Raw genomic sequence first — 19,585 nt, forward strand, 5'->3', positions numbered from 1 at the left:
ATGATAGTATATGTATTCATAAAACCAATAAATTCATTTAATGACATTCAAAAATGTGTTTATTGTATTTTTAAACTCACAATATCCTAATAAATATGCCTGCATATTTAAAAAATTGCTTAATTTTATCGAGACTGTCTGAGACGCATTCTGCAGTTTTTTGGACATATAGTCCGTCGCGGACCAGACAACCTGGAGACTAGTGGTTTTGGGTGACCTCCAAAGAAGGCGAAACAGAGGAAGACCGTCGGCGTGCTGGAGCGACCAAGTGAAGGAGGTGACTGGGGGAGATCTAGAGCAGCGGTTGTCAAACTGGTGTCCGAGGTCCCCTAGGCGACGGTAAAGCGATTTCGGTAGGAGCCCGAAAATCGAAAGCATATTTATATTTTTATAATTGTAGCATGTAACATTTCTTGGGTTTTGGATTTGGATTTATCCCAGGTAAGGAAAGTAAGTGACTGAACTCCGTCGTTACATGTTGTAGTGACTTTTGAATTGAAATGGCACTGTCCTATCCTGATGCTGCAAAGAGTGCTGATTCCATTCGCAACCACCTATGAGTGTGAGACGGCTTTTTCTGCACTACTTACTATCAGGACTAAATCTCAAAATAGATGATACACGACAAATGACAGTTGCACTGGCCAAAACAAAGCCAAACATAGAAGAACTGGTTCAGGCAAAGCAGATGCATCCATCCCATTAAAATTGTTATTTAATTTTAATGAATACATACCTAACATGTAATATTTTCAGAATACATAATTATTGTTTGTAAAAAAATGTTTTATTAACAACAGCCTATAAGCAGTACCGCGCTGTAATGTATGTGGCACCCTTGTGCAAAGTATTTGGTGCCCCCATTTTCTTTAAAATAATGTAGGTTTTCTTTTTTTATTAAAAAAGGGGTCCTCAAGCCATCAAACAACTTTTAAAGGGACCGCCACGCAGGAAATTTTTAAAAGTTTGAGAACCGCTGATCTAGAGGGATGAATTCTTTGTCGCTCAAATGGCAAAATTCAAAGGTGGTCACGATCCTCAGCCATGAGGGTACGACCAAGAAGAGAATTTTATTGAATCAAATGTGGTGTGGAGTGGGACTATCCTATTGGGTATCTTTTCCATCATTCCCCAATTATTTAAGATCGTCGTCAACATAAAATTCAATTAGAAACCAATAATAGTAACACTACATTCATTTTTTTTTTTTTAGTATTTAGTAGAAATAATGTATTTCAAAATTGGATAATTCGGCTTGTCAAAATACCTGAAAATACTTTATAGGACTATGCTTTAGAAGAGTATGCTGGGTCTCAAAAGACACCGCACGCCATTATTATGTACCTGTATAATAAATAATATACCGAAAACATTGTAGGAAGTTGTTGGAACATGCGAGTGTGTGTGAAGACCAATAACTATTATGAAATACTTAAGTAAATTGTTAAGTCCCCAAAGTAGAAGTTAAAAAAGACTATAATATTTGACCTATATTCCATATTATTATAAATAAACATTGTTGTGATGTAGAACTAGACAACTTAATGCCAAAATACATAAAATTTTAAATGACAAATTAAAAGACCGACAACAGACAATCAAGTCCAGGTTTTAACGAGTTGTTCGATGGAAGGCTGGATTGGCTGCAGAATGATGTAGTTCTGTCCAGATTTAGTACAATATAGTTTAATAAATGTGTCGCTAGATTTCAAAATCAGCCAAGTCCATAATAGATGAATACGAGAAAAACAGCTTTTTGTTTTCTCAAATACAGTCACAAGAGTGAAAGTTTATATTACTTCGAGTATAGAATATTTAAAATTAATAAATTCCACATTTTGATAATGCAAACATGTTAGAAAGCAGTAGTTCTTCAGCAATTCACAAAAAAGTCAAAAATACCTAAAGGTGGACTTAGCTGATTTTGAGATTTAGCGACACAAATATATGTGTTGCCCCCTAAATTTCGGCGTTCTTGCTCGCCTTATCCAGAGACCGACGCTGATCGATAATGATCAATCTGTAATATATTTTTTTATAAAAAAATATTTTATTACAAATTATATTTTTTTTATAGTGACATCTTTTAAATAAAAAAGTAAGCATACTTATGAAACGATATGATTTTTTTTTCTAATATTCAGAGATGGCAGTATACGTAGTATGTCATACAATAATTTTATTCTTACTATAGTAGTTTTATTCTATTGCACAGATTTTACCACCAAAACATAGTCATCCATCCGATGTTTTATGATCATAAAATATTAGGAAACAGATGAAATAAAAATATCGAAAATATCATTCACTTCACACAACAAACACTTTATTTGCCAAATTTTAACATTTCCTGTTTTTTTTTTAACCCTTAGCGGGCATAAGCGCATTCCGGTTCCATATGTAACCACCAGCATTATGGGTCATATTTAAACAAAATCTGTATGAAACGTCACCCGTATTGCTTAAAATGACTCTGCGGGAATGCGCGCAGAGCATAACCGTAACCATGCGGAGTGAAGTTAAACATAAAAACAAATTATGATAGTTTGACGCTGCCGGTTACATTTGTGTCCTGTGCGCATTCTCGCACGTGGCGCGGGCCTATTCTGTCATTTGTGTATATTTAAAAGTGATTTGAACTGGTCTATTGGAATTTACACAAAGAAAAAGGTATGTCGAAACATATTTTGAATATTTATGTACTATAATTAATATAAATTCATAACAGAGAGACAATATTTTATACATTTTTCTTAATGTAAAGTTTGCTTGTATGAAAAATAACCTCAATTTCATATCGCGATATATATTTCATATCGTGCATTTCATTTCATAACAATTTTTATTAATCCAGCAGTCGATAGATTCAGGCTGATGATATATAATATAATGTTGATCTTTTCAACTCGATAACGTCGAATTGCGTGAATAAAATATAAAATCGTCTTATGCATTGAATGTTTTGGCCCATACCACAAAATGATCAAAGCAAAAAACGATTGTAATTTTTTTTATATTCTTAAATGTCTTTATTGTGTATTTAGTTTCAATTTTATATGAATAAATAGTATTACCAATTCAAGTGGTTTCATTTCTATTCGGGTTACATATGTAACCATAGAAAAAAAATCAAAATGATGATTAAAAAACAAAATATTACTAGAATAATTATTGATTACTTATTATACGTTACGAAAGAATATCATAACAGTTATTCAAGAAAAATGCGAAAAAAATAATTTGCCCGCTAACAGGTTAAATCAAATCAGTAGGTGAATTTCAATAATTTGGATGTTGAAGTGGAATTACTTTGAATATAAATCAATTTTAATAATGTTTCATTAGAGGTTGTTAGATACACTTCTCATAAAATATAAGACAGTGGTATAATAATAATTTGGTTTGTTAGACAATATCAATTTCAGATTTTCTCAACACTATAATAGTAGACTACTGTAGTTTTGATAATGGTGTGACAACCAAAATAGATATTGACCATTCTTTAAATGTTGAATTTAATACATACGATTATAAAATGGAATTCTACAAAGCAAACGTATCAAAATGAATTACTACTCATACATATAAAGATAATGTGTTTATCGTTTTTCTTGAAAACATTATACATACTTACATAATATTTAAATTACTGATGAACATAAAAATATTAATATTTTTGATTTTGTTTGGTTTTATCAATAGTATCAGTAAAACGGCATATGTATTTTTGGAATGTCAAATGACAGTTGCAAAACAATTGATTGGATTTCAAGTCGGTTGATGACAACCAACCTGAAATCCAATCAAATCAGATATCCACTGCTTTCCATGAGAGGTCACCAATGGTAAGTAAAACAATAACATCTTCGATTTTCAAAATTGACAGTTCGAAATCGTTTTCGAGAATATTAATATGAATAGATCTTACTTTCATAAAACATACATAATTTGAAGACACTTCTGAAAAATATATAATCACTAGAAAAAATCTTTTTCAAAAAAAAAAAGAGCCCAGCTGGATTTGAACCTGCAATCTTTTTGACAACCTGAAACATTTTTTCTATTGATTATATTTCTTAGAAGATCAAATTATGTATGTTCAATAAAAGAATGTTGCATTCTTAAATCTTGTGAATTATCTGTTGAATAAAAAAAAATAGTTTATTACTTTTATAGGCAAAATAATATGCTTAGAGTAACAAGTAGAATAAGTTAGTATGTTCATCAACCATATATCATATATACATAACCATAAAATGTATATTATATATTTTGAATTAAATGTTTTCCTTCATGTGGACTATGCATATGCAAATCCTATACATAATTCAGCTATGTTTTAAGTGTGCGTTGAATATAAAAATAAAATATCATAAGGGATTTTATACATACAACAATAATTTTATTAACCGGTTCTATCGACATTCGTTAAATACAAATTTCACGAATTACCACTGTTCGCCACTGTTGATTGATTTGCATAATCTAAAAAATTAAACCACACAATGACATCTATTTGAAAAATTATGAAATGCTAAGCTACAAATTAACAATATTACAGGGATTTTAGAAAGAGCTACGCTCTACCTTCAACATGTGTCATTAAAAATCTACAGCCTGCAGACACTGCCATAGTAATATCGTGAGGCATAGAAAAGGTTATTAATTATGATATAATTATTTTGCATTGAGTCCTTTAACACGTTCTACGCCATCTGTTGCCAAACAAAACAGTTAAATAATATGCCAAACATAGAATAATAAAAGCTCGGCTAGAAACAATTCAAATTAGAATGATCTTTATAACATATTTCCCTTTGCTTCGAACCATCCAAGAATAAGGTTCAGTTCATTTCTTCATCACAATTTAACCTCATATTATTATTAATTTATACAAAAAAACTGAGAGAATCAATATGCCACATAAATCAAAATAACCCCACGCTTTTTATCACTTTATACATAAGTACATACATTTAAAATAACTTTTTGCAATGAGATAATAATATAAAAGTTATAACATGAGGAATTCAAATACGACGACGTCTGCTGGGTGGTGTAGGTTGTTGTTCCTCTTTCAACAGAGCTCTCGTTGGTCTCTTAGTTCCTCGTTTATTGGTGGACGCATCGTCAGATGATTTGGATTCATCCGCGGATACCTTCTCCGAACCTGGACAGAAGATAAGAGAAGTCAGTTTGATAAATAGAGCAGAAATTAACATAAACTATATTAATTGATTCACATACATATTATGCTAATCGAAAGTGAAGTATGTATATGAAATTTCCGGAAAACCATCTCTCAGGTATGTTATTACAGGCATGTTCAATTTCAAGTAGGCTATGATCGAAATTCAAGTACATAGTTGAGTTTGTATAGAAAAATGGAACTTGCTTCAGCGAAAAAGAAAATCATAAAAGCTCCCCCCACGTTTCTTCAACATCTATATTAATTATTAAATATTGAGATTTTACAAATGCCCAATCGCCCAAGAGACGTAAGAAAGGCACACATCAGCAAACTGGATGGAGTAGGCAGCATAAAGAAGGAAGTGAAAAAAATTTGGGAGGTGACAAAGATTCACAGTGGGATGCAGTGAAGTAATGGTTAAATGAAAAAAATACATATTAAGACAAAATAATACATTTATGATGATTGAATGAAAGTTGAAAGAACGTACTGCCAATACTCAATCTGGCACTGCTCTTTCCTCCTTTGGTTTCTTTACTTGTGGAGTTTCTGCTGCTTCCTCCAGATCCTTTGACTGAACCACTTTCTTTGCTGCTGGCATTGGAATCCTTAGAGTCACGTCTCGGATCAACTTTTGCTATAACAATAAATAAAAGTAAGATGATATATTTAACTTATAATATTAATGTTGAATCATGTGAATCATTACCCACTACAGCTTTGTCATGAGGCAGTTAGAAGAGTTCGTTAAATTTATATGAGATGGGGCCATAATTCATAAAGTAAAATCACTGCTGGAAAATATCATTCAATTAATGACTTCAGTCATATCCGATGTGTTGTTAACATAGCCATCTGAATCGTACACTTTTGCATTTCAATATCTCATAATCAAAGAATCAAGGCTAATTGGGTTTATATTACAGTATACTGAACATGTAACATCAGTGATGAAAACTCGGGTACTATTATTTAACTATACCTTGACGTAAAGAATACTTGAAGTAAAAATAATTTTAACTGAAAAATTTTCTAAACTGAGAATTAGAATTAATTTGTTATTGGGTCTGTAAACATAACTACTATGAATGTAAGTGATTAGCACCGGTCTTTAATAATTATCAGTTTCTATACATAAATATTTAAATTTAAAACCGTTTACCTCTATCCAACAGGTAATCTTCGCCGATGTGTAATATGCTAATAAATAGTGGAAAAAGTGTATGACTCGAGATCTAATTACTCTCCATTTAAAGCAGTAAATTTTTGAATGAATTATTGTAATTTCATACCAGTAACAATGGTACAATTGACAATTGAAAAGACTTTAACTATCCTATTTTATCACATGATATTTCCGAAGAGTATGATCATATTAACCCACGATGGTTGCGCGGCTTAAACGTGGACCAATCGCGCAGTGGATCCCAGGTTCGAATCCTGGGTCTGGCAAGTACACATATTGTTTTTCAATATGTGTATCAGTCAGAATATGGACCTAATAGGTTGAGCAAATGGCTGACATCCATTTCTCGTAAAAACAAAAATCTGTTAATATGATCCTATTAGGATCGCACATGGTCGGTGAGAGATGGTCATATTACATAGAAACAAGTTGATTGTATTATGCATAAATATCTCAGTTTAGCCCTCTGGATGGTAGAATGGCCATCTTTGAAACGGTGTGTCACGGGTCCGGACCCGCGGTTGGGTACAACAAACAAGCATATTCTTTTTTTAAAGTGTGTTCAGTGCAAGGACCCCCCAATGCAAAATGTCTGGTAACATCATAACCTTAATTTTGTGAAGGTCCATATAATGTTACACTCAAAAGCAAACGTGGTAATTTACTTTTTACTTTAACAAGGATTGTGAGTTAATCAAATTAAATAACATGCGAAGGATAGGGTGCAGTTCATATAATACAAATAAAGTCTTTATAAAGTTAATCGTTCCAACCCGGCAACTGCGACATAAAACAGCTACAAGTGACACTACTGCTATAAAGATGTAGTATCGCATGGAGAGCAGTAGTATCAGCTGACACCATTCTGGTCGCCGGGTTCGAACTAGCATCTTATTAAGAATGGCCATATGAAAATTTAAGACACAATAATTTTGATTCTTGGACCAACTGTATGAATTTAACGTTTGGACCAGGTGGCTCAGATTACCTTTACAAAAATTCAGACTTTGTTATCCAAGATATTATGCATCGACTGCATGGGAACAAAATTTCCATAAATCAGAAAAGTACCTGCTTCCTTTTCTTTAGTTACGGGAACCGGCGCGGCCTCAACGGGAGAGGGATTACTACATGAAGCCGCACTTTGTTTTGAGAGTTTGTCTGTCTGTTGGTCTTTTTTGGATGCTGAAAATAACCAATGCATAATTATTTCAGACAAAGCAGTAAAAGAAAAATTAGTCACATTGTTGAGAAGCGCTGGGTTATATGACAAAAACTAAGGAGGTCGTCTAATGGCAGATATCTGAAATAGCAAACTCTTTCTACCTACATTTAATGCATACTTCCCCTTACTCTGCATGTCATCCATAATAATATCATGGTATCCATTTGTGATTATGGATGAGTTTCTGTGTGCGAAAGTAAAAGAAAACTCTGAAAAATTAATAAATGTTAATTATGCCAAATTAATAATAATGCATACATGCGTAAGGCAGAAAAGGGTCAGCTGAATTGAGGGTGTTAGTTTCGAAGTTGGTAACCTCCATATTCCGGCATTTTGAGATAATCACAAAAAACCGTCAAACACATTTGGGAGAACAAACACAATATATTATTTTTGCAAACACATTAGTAGACAGTTAGAAAAGGCAAATAACGAAATAAAATATCCTAAACGTCATTAAAATTAATTAAAAAACATGTTTAAAATTAGTCATAATATATATAAAACGGCGGCTGATGAACATAAATGAATTTGTAGTCAACCTCTGGTTTAATTTTATTTAACTAACAAACGAATCTCGATTTGATATTTTATGAATATATTTATATATGGAGAAGTATTTAGGGAATCAGAGTCAAGAAAAATATCGAAAAAAGTAAAAGTAGAGGTTACCTACTTTGAAATTAATAGCCTCAATAATTATTAGTAAATAATGTCATATAGAAACAAAGAAGTTCCCATATAAAGTTGTTCAAAACTCAACCATCTTTCGGCTCTCCTGAAAGGATTGATTGGAATGATTTTAGACGTGTCTCCCTTTTCCTTTCATACACAGAATTAAGCTTGGTAATTTGGTTGTAAACTTCTAGTATTGTTTTTGTCTGTTTCTTGGTTTCTGAGGTATTCCTGAGTTCTAAGTATTTTTATCTAATTTCAACAAATCTAAGAAGTTTTAATGTAGAGATGCAAGTATTGTCACAATATGCAGAAAATATTAAATTCATATTTATTAACCCTCACGTCCTTAAGTATATGATTAAGAATGCTTAGATATCAAAGCTACTTCAGACGCAGCATGATAAATATAAACTTTATGTAACATAATTTTTTTCATTAATGTATAGATTGTGTAGAAAATACCAAGAACATTTACCTTTCTGCGCACTGTCTTTTGAACCAGCCCCTCTGGAGGAGGATCGCGGGGTAGTTTGTGGTTTGGGACTCGCAGGACTTTCTGAAAGTCAACAACACTCACCGCCATTAGAAGTGAATTTATTTATATACTTCTTCTCATGTACATTTTTGTAATCGTTACGAGAAAAAAAGTTCCATTTGAGTCTGAGGCTAGTTGAAAATTCAGACATCTATTTCCAAAAACCAATGGTCCAGATCTATTACTTCTAAAACTTACCAAAAGTGTTTGATAAAAATCTATGGCCAGTTCCATCTAATATTTTCAACAAGTAAAATTGTTGATTTTTATACATTTTTGTCAATTCGCTGAATATTAAAATTTCATATGGCTACACAGCAAAATACTTTATATCAGTGGTGGCGAACTTATGGCACGCATTTGAAGAGAAAAAATACCTATAATAATAATAAATGACAGATCGCATTGTATAAAAAATAGTAGGCAAATACTTTTCAAGAATATGCACTAGTCTCATCAGGCGGCGGGGGATGCCGCGCCGTGAACCTCTAATTTTGATCGATTTATAATGCTTGAGACCACTGTAGCGAGAGAATGCATCATCTGATCAGAGCAATTCTGATTTCAATTTGTGCATAAATAACCACACTAATTAATACATTTACAAACAATTTCATGTCTACCCACAAAAAATGGCTGCACCAAATAAGAAACAAAAACTTGGTGGATCTAATAGTAGTAATTCTGGCACACCGTTTCAAAATTGGTGGACCGAAATGTATGGCGTAATTGAAAAAAGTGACAAAGCTATATGTGTGCTATGTTTTGCGAGTGGTATCTAGAACATCAACATAAAAAAAAAAAAAAACAACTATTTTTTCCCCATGAAAAACTGCTCAGCACGCCAGGCAGTCGAAAAATAATAATTGGAAAATATTGGCACGTGTACGTAAACACGTTCACCATCCCTGCTCTATATCATAGTATCTACTAATCTTTGATAAAAGGTACCCAGTGTCGTGCAATTACCTTTTATAAAATATTCTCCATAAAAGATATTCGTCGTATAATACTGACCTTAGAAAAACCGATCAATTGAAATGATATAAACAAATGCTGATAAGTCTAAATGTGTTTTGTTTATATTTATGGCAATAATTAATTGTTGATTGGCTAATAAAAATCTGTCATATTGTTTTTATTTGAAAATACATTACAACCGAAAAAAGAAACTAACATTCAATCCAATTGTCCTTGAAAGACAGATATTGAATTATTGACATACCGGCATTTTGAAATAGATACCTCAATAGTTGGAGACCATGTAATTGCTTATTTTATCTGCCAGCATTTGTATTTATATACCGTTCAACATGTCTTAAATTGTCATGTTAGATACATACACACACCATTCCCTTACCCTGTAGAGATGCTAAGAGTGTGATCTACATAATAGGGATAGCAAAGAGGGAAGTGCATGTGTTCAGTGATATTCTCACGAAGATACGGTTAATGTGGGTCAGGCATTTCTTGAAAATGTTTCCTTCGAGTGACACTCACATAGCTCATTATAGTCCAAACTTACAGAATTTGTTATTGTAGTTAATGGTCCCTAGCTTTGGAACAGTGCTACGGGAAATATTTACAAGGATGAAAGAAGCATAGCGTTAACAAGTGGCATGTTGGACTGGTGATGCTCGGCCATCGGATACAAATAGAAAGAAGTAAAGATTATAATTTAATTATTAATTATAGAATAGCAATAATAGAGAATGGTTAGATGCATATTTTCTGTATCTAACTAGTGAAGACAGTTATTAATGCGGTAGATAGGGCTACATTTGGCATTGATACTTATCTTCCGATACATTAAAATTTTACCCAAGTTGCAATATTTTAGCCATTATTTTCTACTTAATTTTAACCCAAAAGGAGCATGTAGATTGTAGATGTAAAAAACATATAATCTATATGTTTTTTATATATCAATATTCATTTTTCGTCAATAAATATATAATTTTTTATTTTTATTCTTTGTTAAACACAACAGGCCATGAAGCTCAATTACAGTGGCAAAACTCCCAGGCTTTGGGAATTCGCATGTTAGACCTAACCGGGAATCGAACCCGGAGCTCCTGGACGGAAGGCCAGCGCCTTATGCGCTGCACCACTTGACCTGCCATTTTTAAACTTTGGTGTCAAAAAAATCCAACCCCCTCAATTATATGAGTAACATGAACTATTTTTTGAATGCATTATATACCTACCATGAAATGGGATGAGATTGAACTAATCTTATTTTCAAAACTTTTTGTAGAAACCGAAATGTTTTAACTTCAAATTTTGTTAAATAGCCATACCACATGACAATATAAATTTAATATTTCACCTATCATGATTATTGTATTTCAAAGAAATGCTGCGTTTTTGTAATATTTTATCTCTCAATATGACGGCCCTGGCGGTAAGACAAGCAGACGTAGTGTTATAATTATTATATTTATTCCAATGATAACATGCCAAGCGTTTTGAGTTAGAACTTTATATATCTTACTCCATATACTTACAGTTGTTTTGCCGATAGATGTTTCATAGCAATATATGTATAATACAAAGATAAGTAGAGATTGAGAACTGCCACAATAGGAACTGAATAGATCCATAAGCACACCCAACAATTGCCATTAAATTCTTTTATAATTTACCTTCGACTTCTTCTGACGCAGCAAGAGACACTTCTCTGCTTTTCAATCTCATGAGTGCGCCGAACTCGCTGTCAGGCAAACTGAAATAATTGGTATCGATGGGAAACGGAATCCCTTCAATATCGTTCACCATCTTCGTGTCATATAGAGTCTCCAGGTGTCTCCATAGAGCGTGCGTTGTGATCTCTTTGTTGACCATGTTGGAAAACTTCAGGGCGATGCTAACCATATTAAACCATCGATTGATTCCTACAAAACAAAAAAAAATCATGTTATTTCCCGACAATTCAATTAATGGATTCAATAAATAATTTTGTATAATTACCATAGACTATAGATACATCTAGACGCCACCCGTTGCATTGCTAAATGAAGCTAGGTGCCGTGCGTTTGGTTTGTGGGCGAGCGAACGCATTCGCCTACAAATGTTCGAGACCATAGACCATTTCGCTAGTGCTCGCACTAGACGCTCAGAATTAAAATATAATTTTCTATTTTTTTACGTTATATAGTATTTTTAAGCGGTCAAAATGCAACCATTAGGTAAAGATATCCATAATTTAAGTTATTTTAAAGAAACACTAGGTCACTGATATTAAAATAAAAAATAATATACAAATAAATTGTTACGAACATGTATCAACTTACCTATGAAACGTAATACCATCTTCTTGCTTATTAGTACGGCTACCATATTTTAATATAACACGCAGAACCACCTTTCCTATTTAATTAACTAAAAAATATATACCACTGACTTTATGTTTAACACAAAAAATAGAAAATTTAGCAACACGAACTCGCAGATTATCGATACTACGTGAAGCGATTCACCACGATTTGCCAGCGATACTTTTGGAAACTGACTCAAAAATATGTAGACCTTTTATCTTACTCTAGCGCGTGTCGCAGAGATTATAAGGGTGCCAAATACTTTCTCACTCACACTCATGCATCGTTTTTGTTCAGGCCTTGATAATTACTGATATTCTGCTGTAGTACGCCTATTATGGTAGCGGACTGAATGCCCATCTCTAAGCCCTCGAGTGACATATTTGAACCTTACGGCTGGATCAAATTTACATCCTATACTTTCGATGAATTTGGGTCCAGAGCACAGATGCAATGGGTTGAGTGAACGGCTAACAACGACTCTTCATAAAGATAAGTATGTTGAGAAAATTTTCACTATGCTCAAATGTGCCACCTTTGAGCGAAGTGATAATTTAGTCACCGTCAATTTATGGCAAATCAGGTTTATTTTATCACGGTGGTTCAAGGCTGTGTTCATATGTCATGACATGTTGACTAGAGCAGTGAGAAATTGAAAAATTAATAAACTAATAAAAATATTATGTCAGTTAAGATACATATCATAGATATCAAAAATAAACTTTATAAATGGCCGTAATTCACATTTTTTAATTAAAAAAAATAATCTACTATTTATATTTTAATATTTTACTTCATCCTTACGTATACCACCCCAATTTATATAAAATACTAGCTGACCCGGCAAACGTTGTTCTGCCATATAAATTATTTCTAGTCAGGGCTCGAAATGAACCGGAACGCACCAGAGCGCCGTTCCTATTCGTGAAATCGGTAAAATTTTCGCTCCGTTTCGTGGAATAGATAATTTGACCGTCTGAGCTAGATAGGCCATATAATAGAAAATCTAACACTTATTTTTATGAAAAAAACACATAAACTTTGATAACTTTACTATGAGCGCTGTTTCTAGTGAATATTTTGGTTGTTAAATAAAAAATAACGAATGTATCGTAAGTGTGTGGGGATGGGATCTATGACAGAAAGAGGAATAGAGCACTGTAGACGATGACCGCCGATAAAAACAATCGCGTCGATGTGCGGTCGCCAACCATGATTCCAGCAATGTCGTCAACAACAGTCGCATTGACGTACGTGCTCTCCAGCTGGTGTTTTATCAGGATTGATGACAATAGCGTGATTGTCACTTTGCAATTCGTGCATGTGTGCTTTGAAGAATTTCAATAATTCATTGTGCTCATTCAACAGGGCGTCCAGTTCGCCGACGATGCGCCTGGTATTAGGTGAATTGAGGCTATTGTAGCCGCAACGTGCATCCACATGATTGATGTCCTCACCGCCGCACCCATGAAGTAGATTTGTAAAAATGTATGTGGTTCGTTTGGCATTGGCAGCAATGAGCCTACTTTGTGGTATACTTGGCCTTTGATTTTGAATGTAGAATAGAATTGTTGACCATTTGCCGCAGTATTGTGAACTATTTCTGTTGCTCCGGACGAAGTCATTTGGAAGCATGAATTGAATGTGCGAATGGACTTCAGGAACAGGTTTGAATCTGGAACCGTGCCGATGAGCAAGCCGTTCAATGGTTCTGGTGGTATCTCAATTTCTGGTAGTTGCACTTTTCCTGATGCGCAACACATCCCGGCTGACTCATGTTTGAATTTGAGCGCATGACAATGGGGATATTCTTTGTCCATAGCACCAATCAGCACTTTCGGATCAGCGGAATATTCAATATCTGGCTCGTACTCGAATGCGAGACGAAGGAACGAAGCGGATGTAAATGTTCGATGTACTTGTTGGCGTTGTCAGTCATTTGCTCTGCGTGTGTTAACTACAAACCGGCGCGTTTGGCTCCGTTCCAATTGTCGTTGTTGATTTCGTTCAGCTCGTGCCTCTTGTGATTGAGATGCACGCAATTGCGACATGCTTACACGCACGTTTTTGTTATCTTGTTGGATTTGTTCGTCTGTTTTTTATGCTCTACTATTTTGCATGTTTGTTGCTTTATTCGTTCGACGGCCCAAATGGCCCCCCTTGCGTCTTGCTGGCATTTTGCACTGTAATACACGCACATAAAAATAGATAAATTAAAATAAATCGTACAAAATTTTGCACGCACTGCGTTATGATATGCCGAATGAAATGTCAAAATGACGCGACGCTTCTCTTGAATTCTTCTCGGACGTAGCGCCATCTGTCATTCAACAACATAAATAATTTCGTTCTGTTTGAAATACGAACGACGGTTAAATTTGTTCATACAAAAATAAGTAGGAGGGTGAAAATTTGGGGTTATAGGTAGTTTTTTATGCCAAATAATAAAAAAAAATACAAAAAAAATTGTCAAAAAAATAAAAGAAAATTTTTCTGGATAGAGATACCCTAATCACCTAGTGGTATGAAATATACTTGTTGACCTATTCTCATACCTAACAAATATACATAAAAAAATTCATAAAAATCGGTCGAGCCATTTCGGAAGAGTTCGACCACAAACATCGTGACACGAGATTTTTATATATATAGAGATATATTATTACACAATATTGTACTCCATGAAAATTAAAACTGATGACAGATGCAAACGCAGCAATTGCAGAGGAAGTAGGTGAATTTTTCCATAAATGTTCTAATTCTAACACAACCTACTGAAACCAAGAAACAAATGAAAAGGTACCTATGCTACTTGTAGTGAGCTTTGCTGTACGTATAGGTTTTCATTTGTTTCTGGGTTACAGTAGGTTGTTAGGTTTTAGATCTCGATTATATGTCAATGGATAAATTCTAGTGACCGCCATTGTCTCCTTGGGTTCTGTCTTCTACAGATATTGGTTTTTTATTCTAACCTAACCTAACACTACTTAGGTACCTACTGTAACCCAAAAATAATTAAGTTGTGTTAAGTTTTTGGTCTCAACACGATATAGAGTACTGCATTTTCCGTATCTTTACTATTATATCTTTAAATTTATTGAAATATTACTATAATAACGCTCCGGGAAAATCAATGTTTTTTATTTTGTTGATTTTGGCGCCCTAAGAAATTATGCGCCTAGGATCCGTGCCCGATCGTTCCTGTATCGCGCCATTGATTTCAAATGACATTATTTATTCAATATGTTGAAAAAATGTCTAGAAAAGAATTTTAAAGTTAATCCAACTAACCAGCAGGTTTATTTCCAGCCATAGCCTGGAAAAGATGTATTTCATTGTCAGTATTCCAGTGGAGGCCATCCATTCCCTCTTCTGGAAGAATCTTCTCTATTGGAGGCATTTTTCAAGATGTATCAAATACGTTGCCGAATAATTTAAACAGGATCAATATTTTTATGAAATAGACTTGAGTGCTTTATAACTAAAACCGCTAAATGTTGTTTAGTGTATTTGGAGAGTTATCGTCGCAAAAACAGACAGACGTGACAGCTGGTGACAGCAGTCGATTCTGTCTATATTGTCTATGATTAGTATGATTCTGTCGTCGATTCAATTGCGCCCATAGACTAATGTACTCTTGTCAGTGTTCCCAACCGTACTATGTTTATGTACTATAATTTTGTTCCGCGTACTATGTACGATATAAAACAGGTATAGTACGCCCACACTACTATAATTTTGAATACCTATCGGAAAAAATATGTAAAATGTACTAAAATTTCGATATTTCCGTTCAATAAATTAATGCAAAGTACTACGATTTCGCAATATGAGAAGATTTAGAGAACTTGAAAATAAAAATTGCTCGAATAACGTAAAAAAATTCCTTGACTGGTTTATAATGAAATTTCTTGAATTATTCGAGAAGCATTTTCGGTCGGAAGCTGTACCTACCTAAATAAAAAGAGGTCTTATGCCAGCGCTCCATTGGCGAGCCAAAAGTCCGACGACAATAAGTCTTCAGATTTTTCTACGTTCTGCTACTGGCCAACAGACGTTCAACGAAACGAGTATATAATTAATTTGACGAGTAAAACAGTCGACTTTGACAGCATAGATAATATACGTATATCTGACAGTTAAATCGTGATGGCGTTAAATGATACCGACGTTTTATGTTTTTTGGGTTATTGGGTGGCAGATAATGTAATAACGAAGCAAAGGGTACACAAATACTGGGTGAAACATTGGATAAGGAAACGAACGACATTATCCCACACAAATTTAATACGAGAATTGCGTTTGCAACCGAGCGATTTCCGCAATTATTTGCGAATGTCGGAGGATGTATACACAGAACTGTATAATTTGGTCTCCCCATTTATTAAAAAAAAAATACTATGATGAGGGAAGCTATTTCTCCTCATGATAGATTATGTGCAACCCTGCGATTTTTGGCTGCCGGCGGAACATTCACTGACTTGCATTATAGAACTGCGATTGGAAGACAAACTCTGGGCAAGATAATTCCCGAAACTTGCCAAGTCATCATTGACGTTTTGAAAGGAGAATATTTCAAGGTGTGTATTATATTATACGTCATCTAATAAAGTTGGGCAAATTTACAAATATATCATTAACAAGTAGACATTGGTTGGTCTTATAAAGTGAACGTTTAGTGGATTGTTTTACCTATATAAATCATAGACGGCAACATCATAAGAATGGCAGACAAGATGCATTTGAGATAGGTATATATATAGTCACAAATAAGGCCATCGTTGACATGCTAAATATTCAATAGACCATTAGAATGCTGTACCTAGCCAGGACTCTCCATATAGGCTGTAAGCAAGCTGCTTAATTATTCCTGTTGAATGTATTGTAATACTAGTCATATTCTTCGAAAAGCAAGCATGGAATTTGATTTCTAAATGAGGCCACATAATAATATAGGTTTGCTAACATAGCTCAAATACTTACCATTTGTTGTATCGCTTAAGGGCACACATGCTTACCTAGAGTTTCTGTTTTTTCATTTAAAGTTGAACTATGACATTGAATACTAGGTATGATTTTTAAAGTGAAAGTGATATTATGTTACATCTCTTTTACGCATGCTAATATGATTAAAAAGTTATTCTTTCTCTTTCTGTCACATTCGAATTTGATTACCGAAGTTTAAACATTTACTATGCGTATTAGCTGACGTGCTTCGTCGTTTACAAATTATAACATAAATTTAAAAAATATATGTATTTATAATATTAAATATATTTTATAATGTACACAGATTTTTTTAACAACTATATTATATATACTTTTATTTATTTGTCGCATATTTAAAATGTTCTTGCTATATTAAAATCTTTTTTTTAGCCGGCCAAATAAATCCGTATTTTTGGCCATAGACTAATATAAAAATCTCTCTGCTGTCAAATATTATGTTTGCAAATTCAAAATTGCAAGGTACCTAAAACAATTGTGTTTTATATCAGGAATAAGAAACACTATCTGTAAGTACAATATTATGTTATTTATTACTATCGTAGTGTTCTGTGTGTTTTGCATATATTATTCAAGTGTTTATTTATTGTTTTCTTAGTCTATACATACTTTCAATGTTTCATAATTCCGACGTAATGCAATCCTTTTTTTGAGGTTAGTTACATTCATTCCAGAATTATATAAAACCTGTGATTTCATATATATTTGTTTGATATAATCTAAGGCGTTTTAGTTGTTATTAAACATGTTACCTACCTGATTACTTTATTTTAGTTAATCAATCTTTTTTGATGCTTTGTATTATCACTAATCCGTTTTAATTACCACTCTTCAAACAGTCGCCAACTATAAAAGATTAAAAACCACACTATTAACAGTTCCTATGTTATGTTTTTTGCAGATGGAGAAAATGTCTACCGAGATCTTTGCTTGTCGACGGTTTCATATGAATAAGATGGAATGAAATAAATCTTTTAATTAATAATGAAATAAATCCGACTTTCGGCGTACGATTCGAACATGGCGTGATTTATGACGTCGACCATAAAGCATATACACCCATTTTATAGATTTAATAGTACAATTACACAAGGTAAATATAAAGTGACTAATGTTTAAAAAATAAAACAATTTTATAAAAACATTTTTGCACTAAATTTATTATCGATAATGATATAAAAGTTGCTATTTTGATTCGTAATATAAAATATAATATAATTATGCATATCAGTTACTTGTATCATATTAGGTATGTCATTTGGTAGAGCTCACTCTCCAAGTCTTGTCTTTTTCAGCCTCAATATCACTTTGATATTAGAAAAATTCTCTTTCCAACACCAATGAAAGGTGCATGTATCTATACACACACATTTCAAAGGCTTTAAGTTTTCTAGATGCTGTATATTACTTCTTCTCTTCGGCTATATCTGCATCTTAGTTGCAGCATATGGATACAATGCGGCGCCTCCAAGAATCTCTGTCACTCTAGTTTTTTTGCATCGTTCCAGGTCATACTAGCAGCCCGTAACTCTGCCAGATATGCTATATAGATAGTGTTTAGCGGCCATCCAGAACGCCGGAATCCGGTTGGCTTGAAGAACAGGCAAACCAGTTTGGGATTCTCTTCAGGCACCCGCAGCACGTGGCCGGGCCAGGTACAAAGTTGCGTATTCACTCTCAGCGTGATGGGAGGCTATTTGGTGCGTTCTTTTATCTCCCGTTACTTCTAAAATTACCGCACACCCAGTATCCGTCGTAAACATCTGTTCTCGAAGCTCAGTATACGGTTGCTCGGAACCTTTGTAAGGTGCCATGACATAAAAACTAGTAAGATATTCAAAATAACTGCTAGAATGAATACATTGTTGAAAGGAAATGAAAACTGATAATTTGATATATCAATTAATTTGTCCATCTGAAGTTGTAGATAACAGTTAATAATTATATGTTATACCAGTAATTAAATGCTGACTTCAAATGAAAATTGACAATTAAATATTGAAATAATATATTACCAGTTTTGATTTTTTTAAGTACTATACTATATCCATGGTTCATATTACAATGTCATAGTAAAACTTAGAAGAATAAAATATGTCGCAAGACGTAATCAATCTTGGGGTTTTAATATAAGTTAAATAAATAGTACACAGCTAATTTGCTATTACTTTGAACACATGCCATGTCTTTACATCAATAAAAAACAGAAAAACAATTTAATAATGTATAAATATTTATATAAGACTTAACAACGGCTGACATCTACTTAGACACGATGAGTTCCATTTAATTTCCTCTTATTTTAAAATTCACCAAGATATATCCTAATAAGTAGGTAAGTATATTACATTTGTACATATAATAAGTAAATCAAGTACTTAACATAAATAATTATACTGTAAAATTAAATTACAATTGAAGCAGTATATATGGACCCCACAGAGTA

General features: G+C 33.4%; 1 protein-coding gene and 1 long non-coding RNA gene across 3 annotated transcripts; one reads left to right on the forward strand and one right to left on the reverse strand.

The window, feature by feature from the left end:
* Nucleotides 1–2,299: 2,299 nt before the first annotated feature.
* Nucleotides 2,300–15,717, reverse strand: LOC147077919 (uncharacterized). 2 transcript variants are annotated; one of them, XM_085960988.1, is made up of 6 exons: nucleotides 15,424–15,717; nucleotides 11,461–11,709; nucleotides 8,756–8,836; nucleotides 7,449–7,562; nucleotides 5,682–5,828; nucleotides 2,300–5,170 (listed from the first exon to the last, which is right to left on the reverse strand). In XM_085960988.1, the coding sequence occupies exons 1-6, from the start codon at nucleotides 15,530–15,532 to the stop codon at nucleotides 5,031–5,033; spliced, it is 840 nt and encodes a 279-aa protein (XP_085817114.1). In that variant the 5' UTR covers nucleotides 15,533–15,717; the 3' UTR covers nucleotides 2,300–5,030. The 2 variants fall into 2 exon arrangements, with proteins under 2 accessions (XP_085817114.1, XP_085817115.1); XM_085960989.1 differs by lacking the exon at nucleotides 8,756–8,836.
* Nucleotides 15,718–17,139: 1,422 nt separating this feature from the next.
* On the forward strand, nucleotides 17,140–18,931 carry LOC147077920 (uncharacterized). The gene is made up of 3 exons (XR_015069242.1): nucleotides 17,140–17,648; nucleotides 18,041–18,232; nucleotides 18,648–18,931. It is a non-coding gene; the product is annotated as an uncharacterized LOC147077920 (long non-coding RNA).
* The last annotated feature ends 654 nt before the right edge of the window (nucleotides 18,932–19,585 follow it).

Source organism: Rhyacophila brunnea, unplaced genomic scaffold (assembly GCF_057557595.1).
Source record: "Rhyacophila brunnea isolate RB1 unplaced genomic scaffold, BYU_Rbru_1.0 scaffold_12, whole genome shotgun sequence".
In the NCBI taxonomy this organism is placed as follows: Eukaryota; Metazoa; Arthropoda; class Insecta; order Trichoptera; family Rhyacophilidae; genus Rhyacophila; species Rhyacophila brunnea.

What these genes read in the sequence shown, in the direction of transcription:
- LOC147077919 (XM_085960988.1), bottom strand. Translation starts at nt 15,532, where the DNA reads ATGCCTCCAATAGAGAAGATTCTTCCAGAAGAGGGAATGGATGGCCTC. An exon ending in AAAAGACAGTGCGCAGAAAG is followed by an intron (nt 7,563 to 8,755) that starts GTAAATGTTCTT and finishes GGTTATTTTCAG; the next exon opens with CATCCAAAAAAGACCAACAG. An exon ending in AACTAAAGAAAAGGAAGCAG is followed by an intron (nt 5,829 to 7,448) that starts GTACTTTTCTGA and finishes TTATTGTTATAG; the next exon opens with CAAAAGTTGATCCGAGACGT.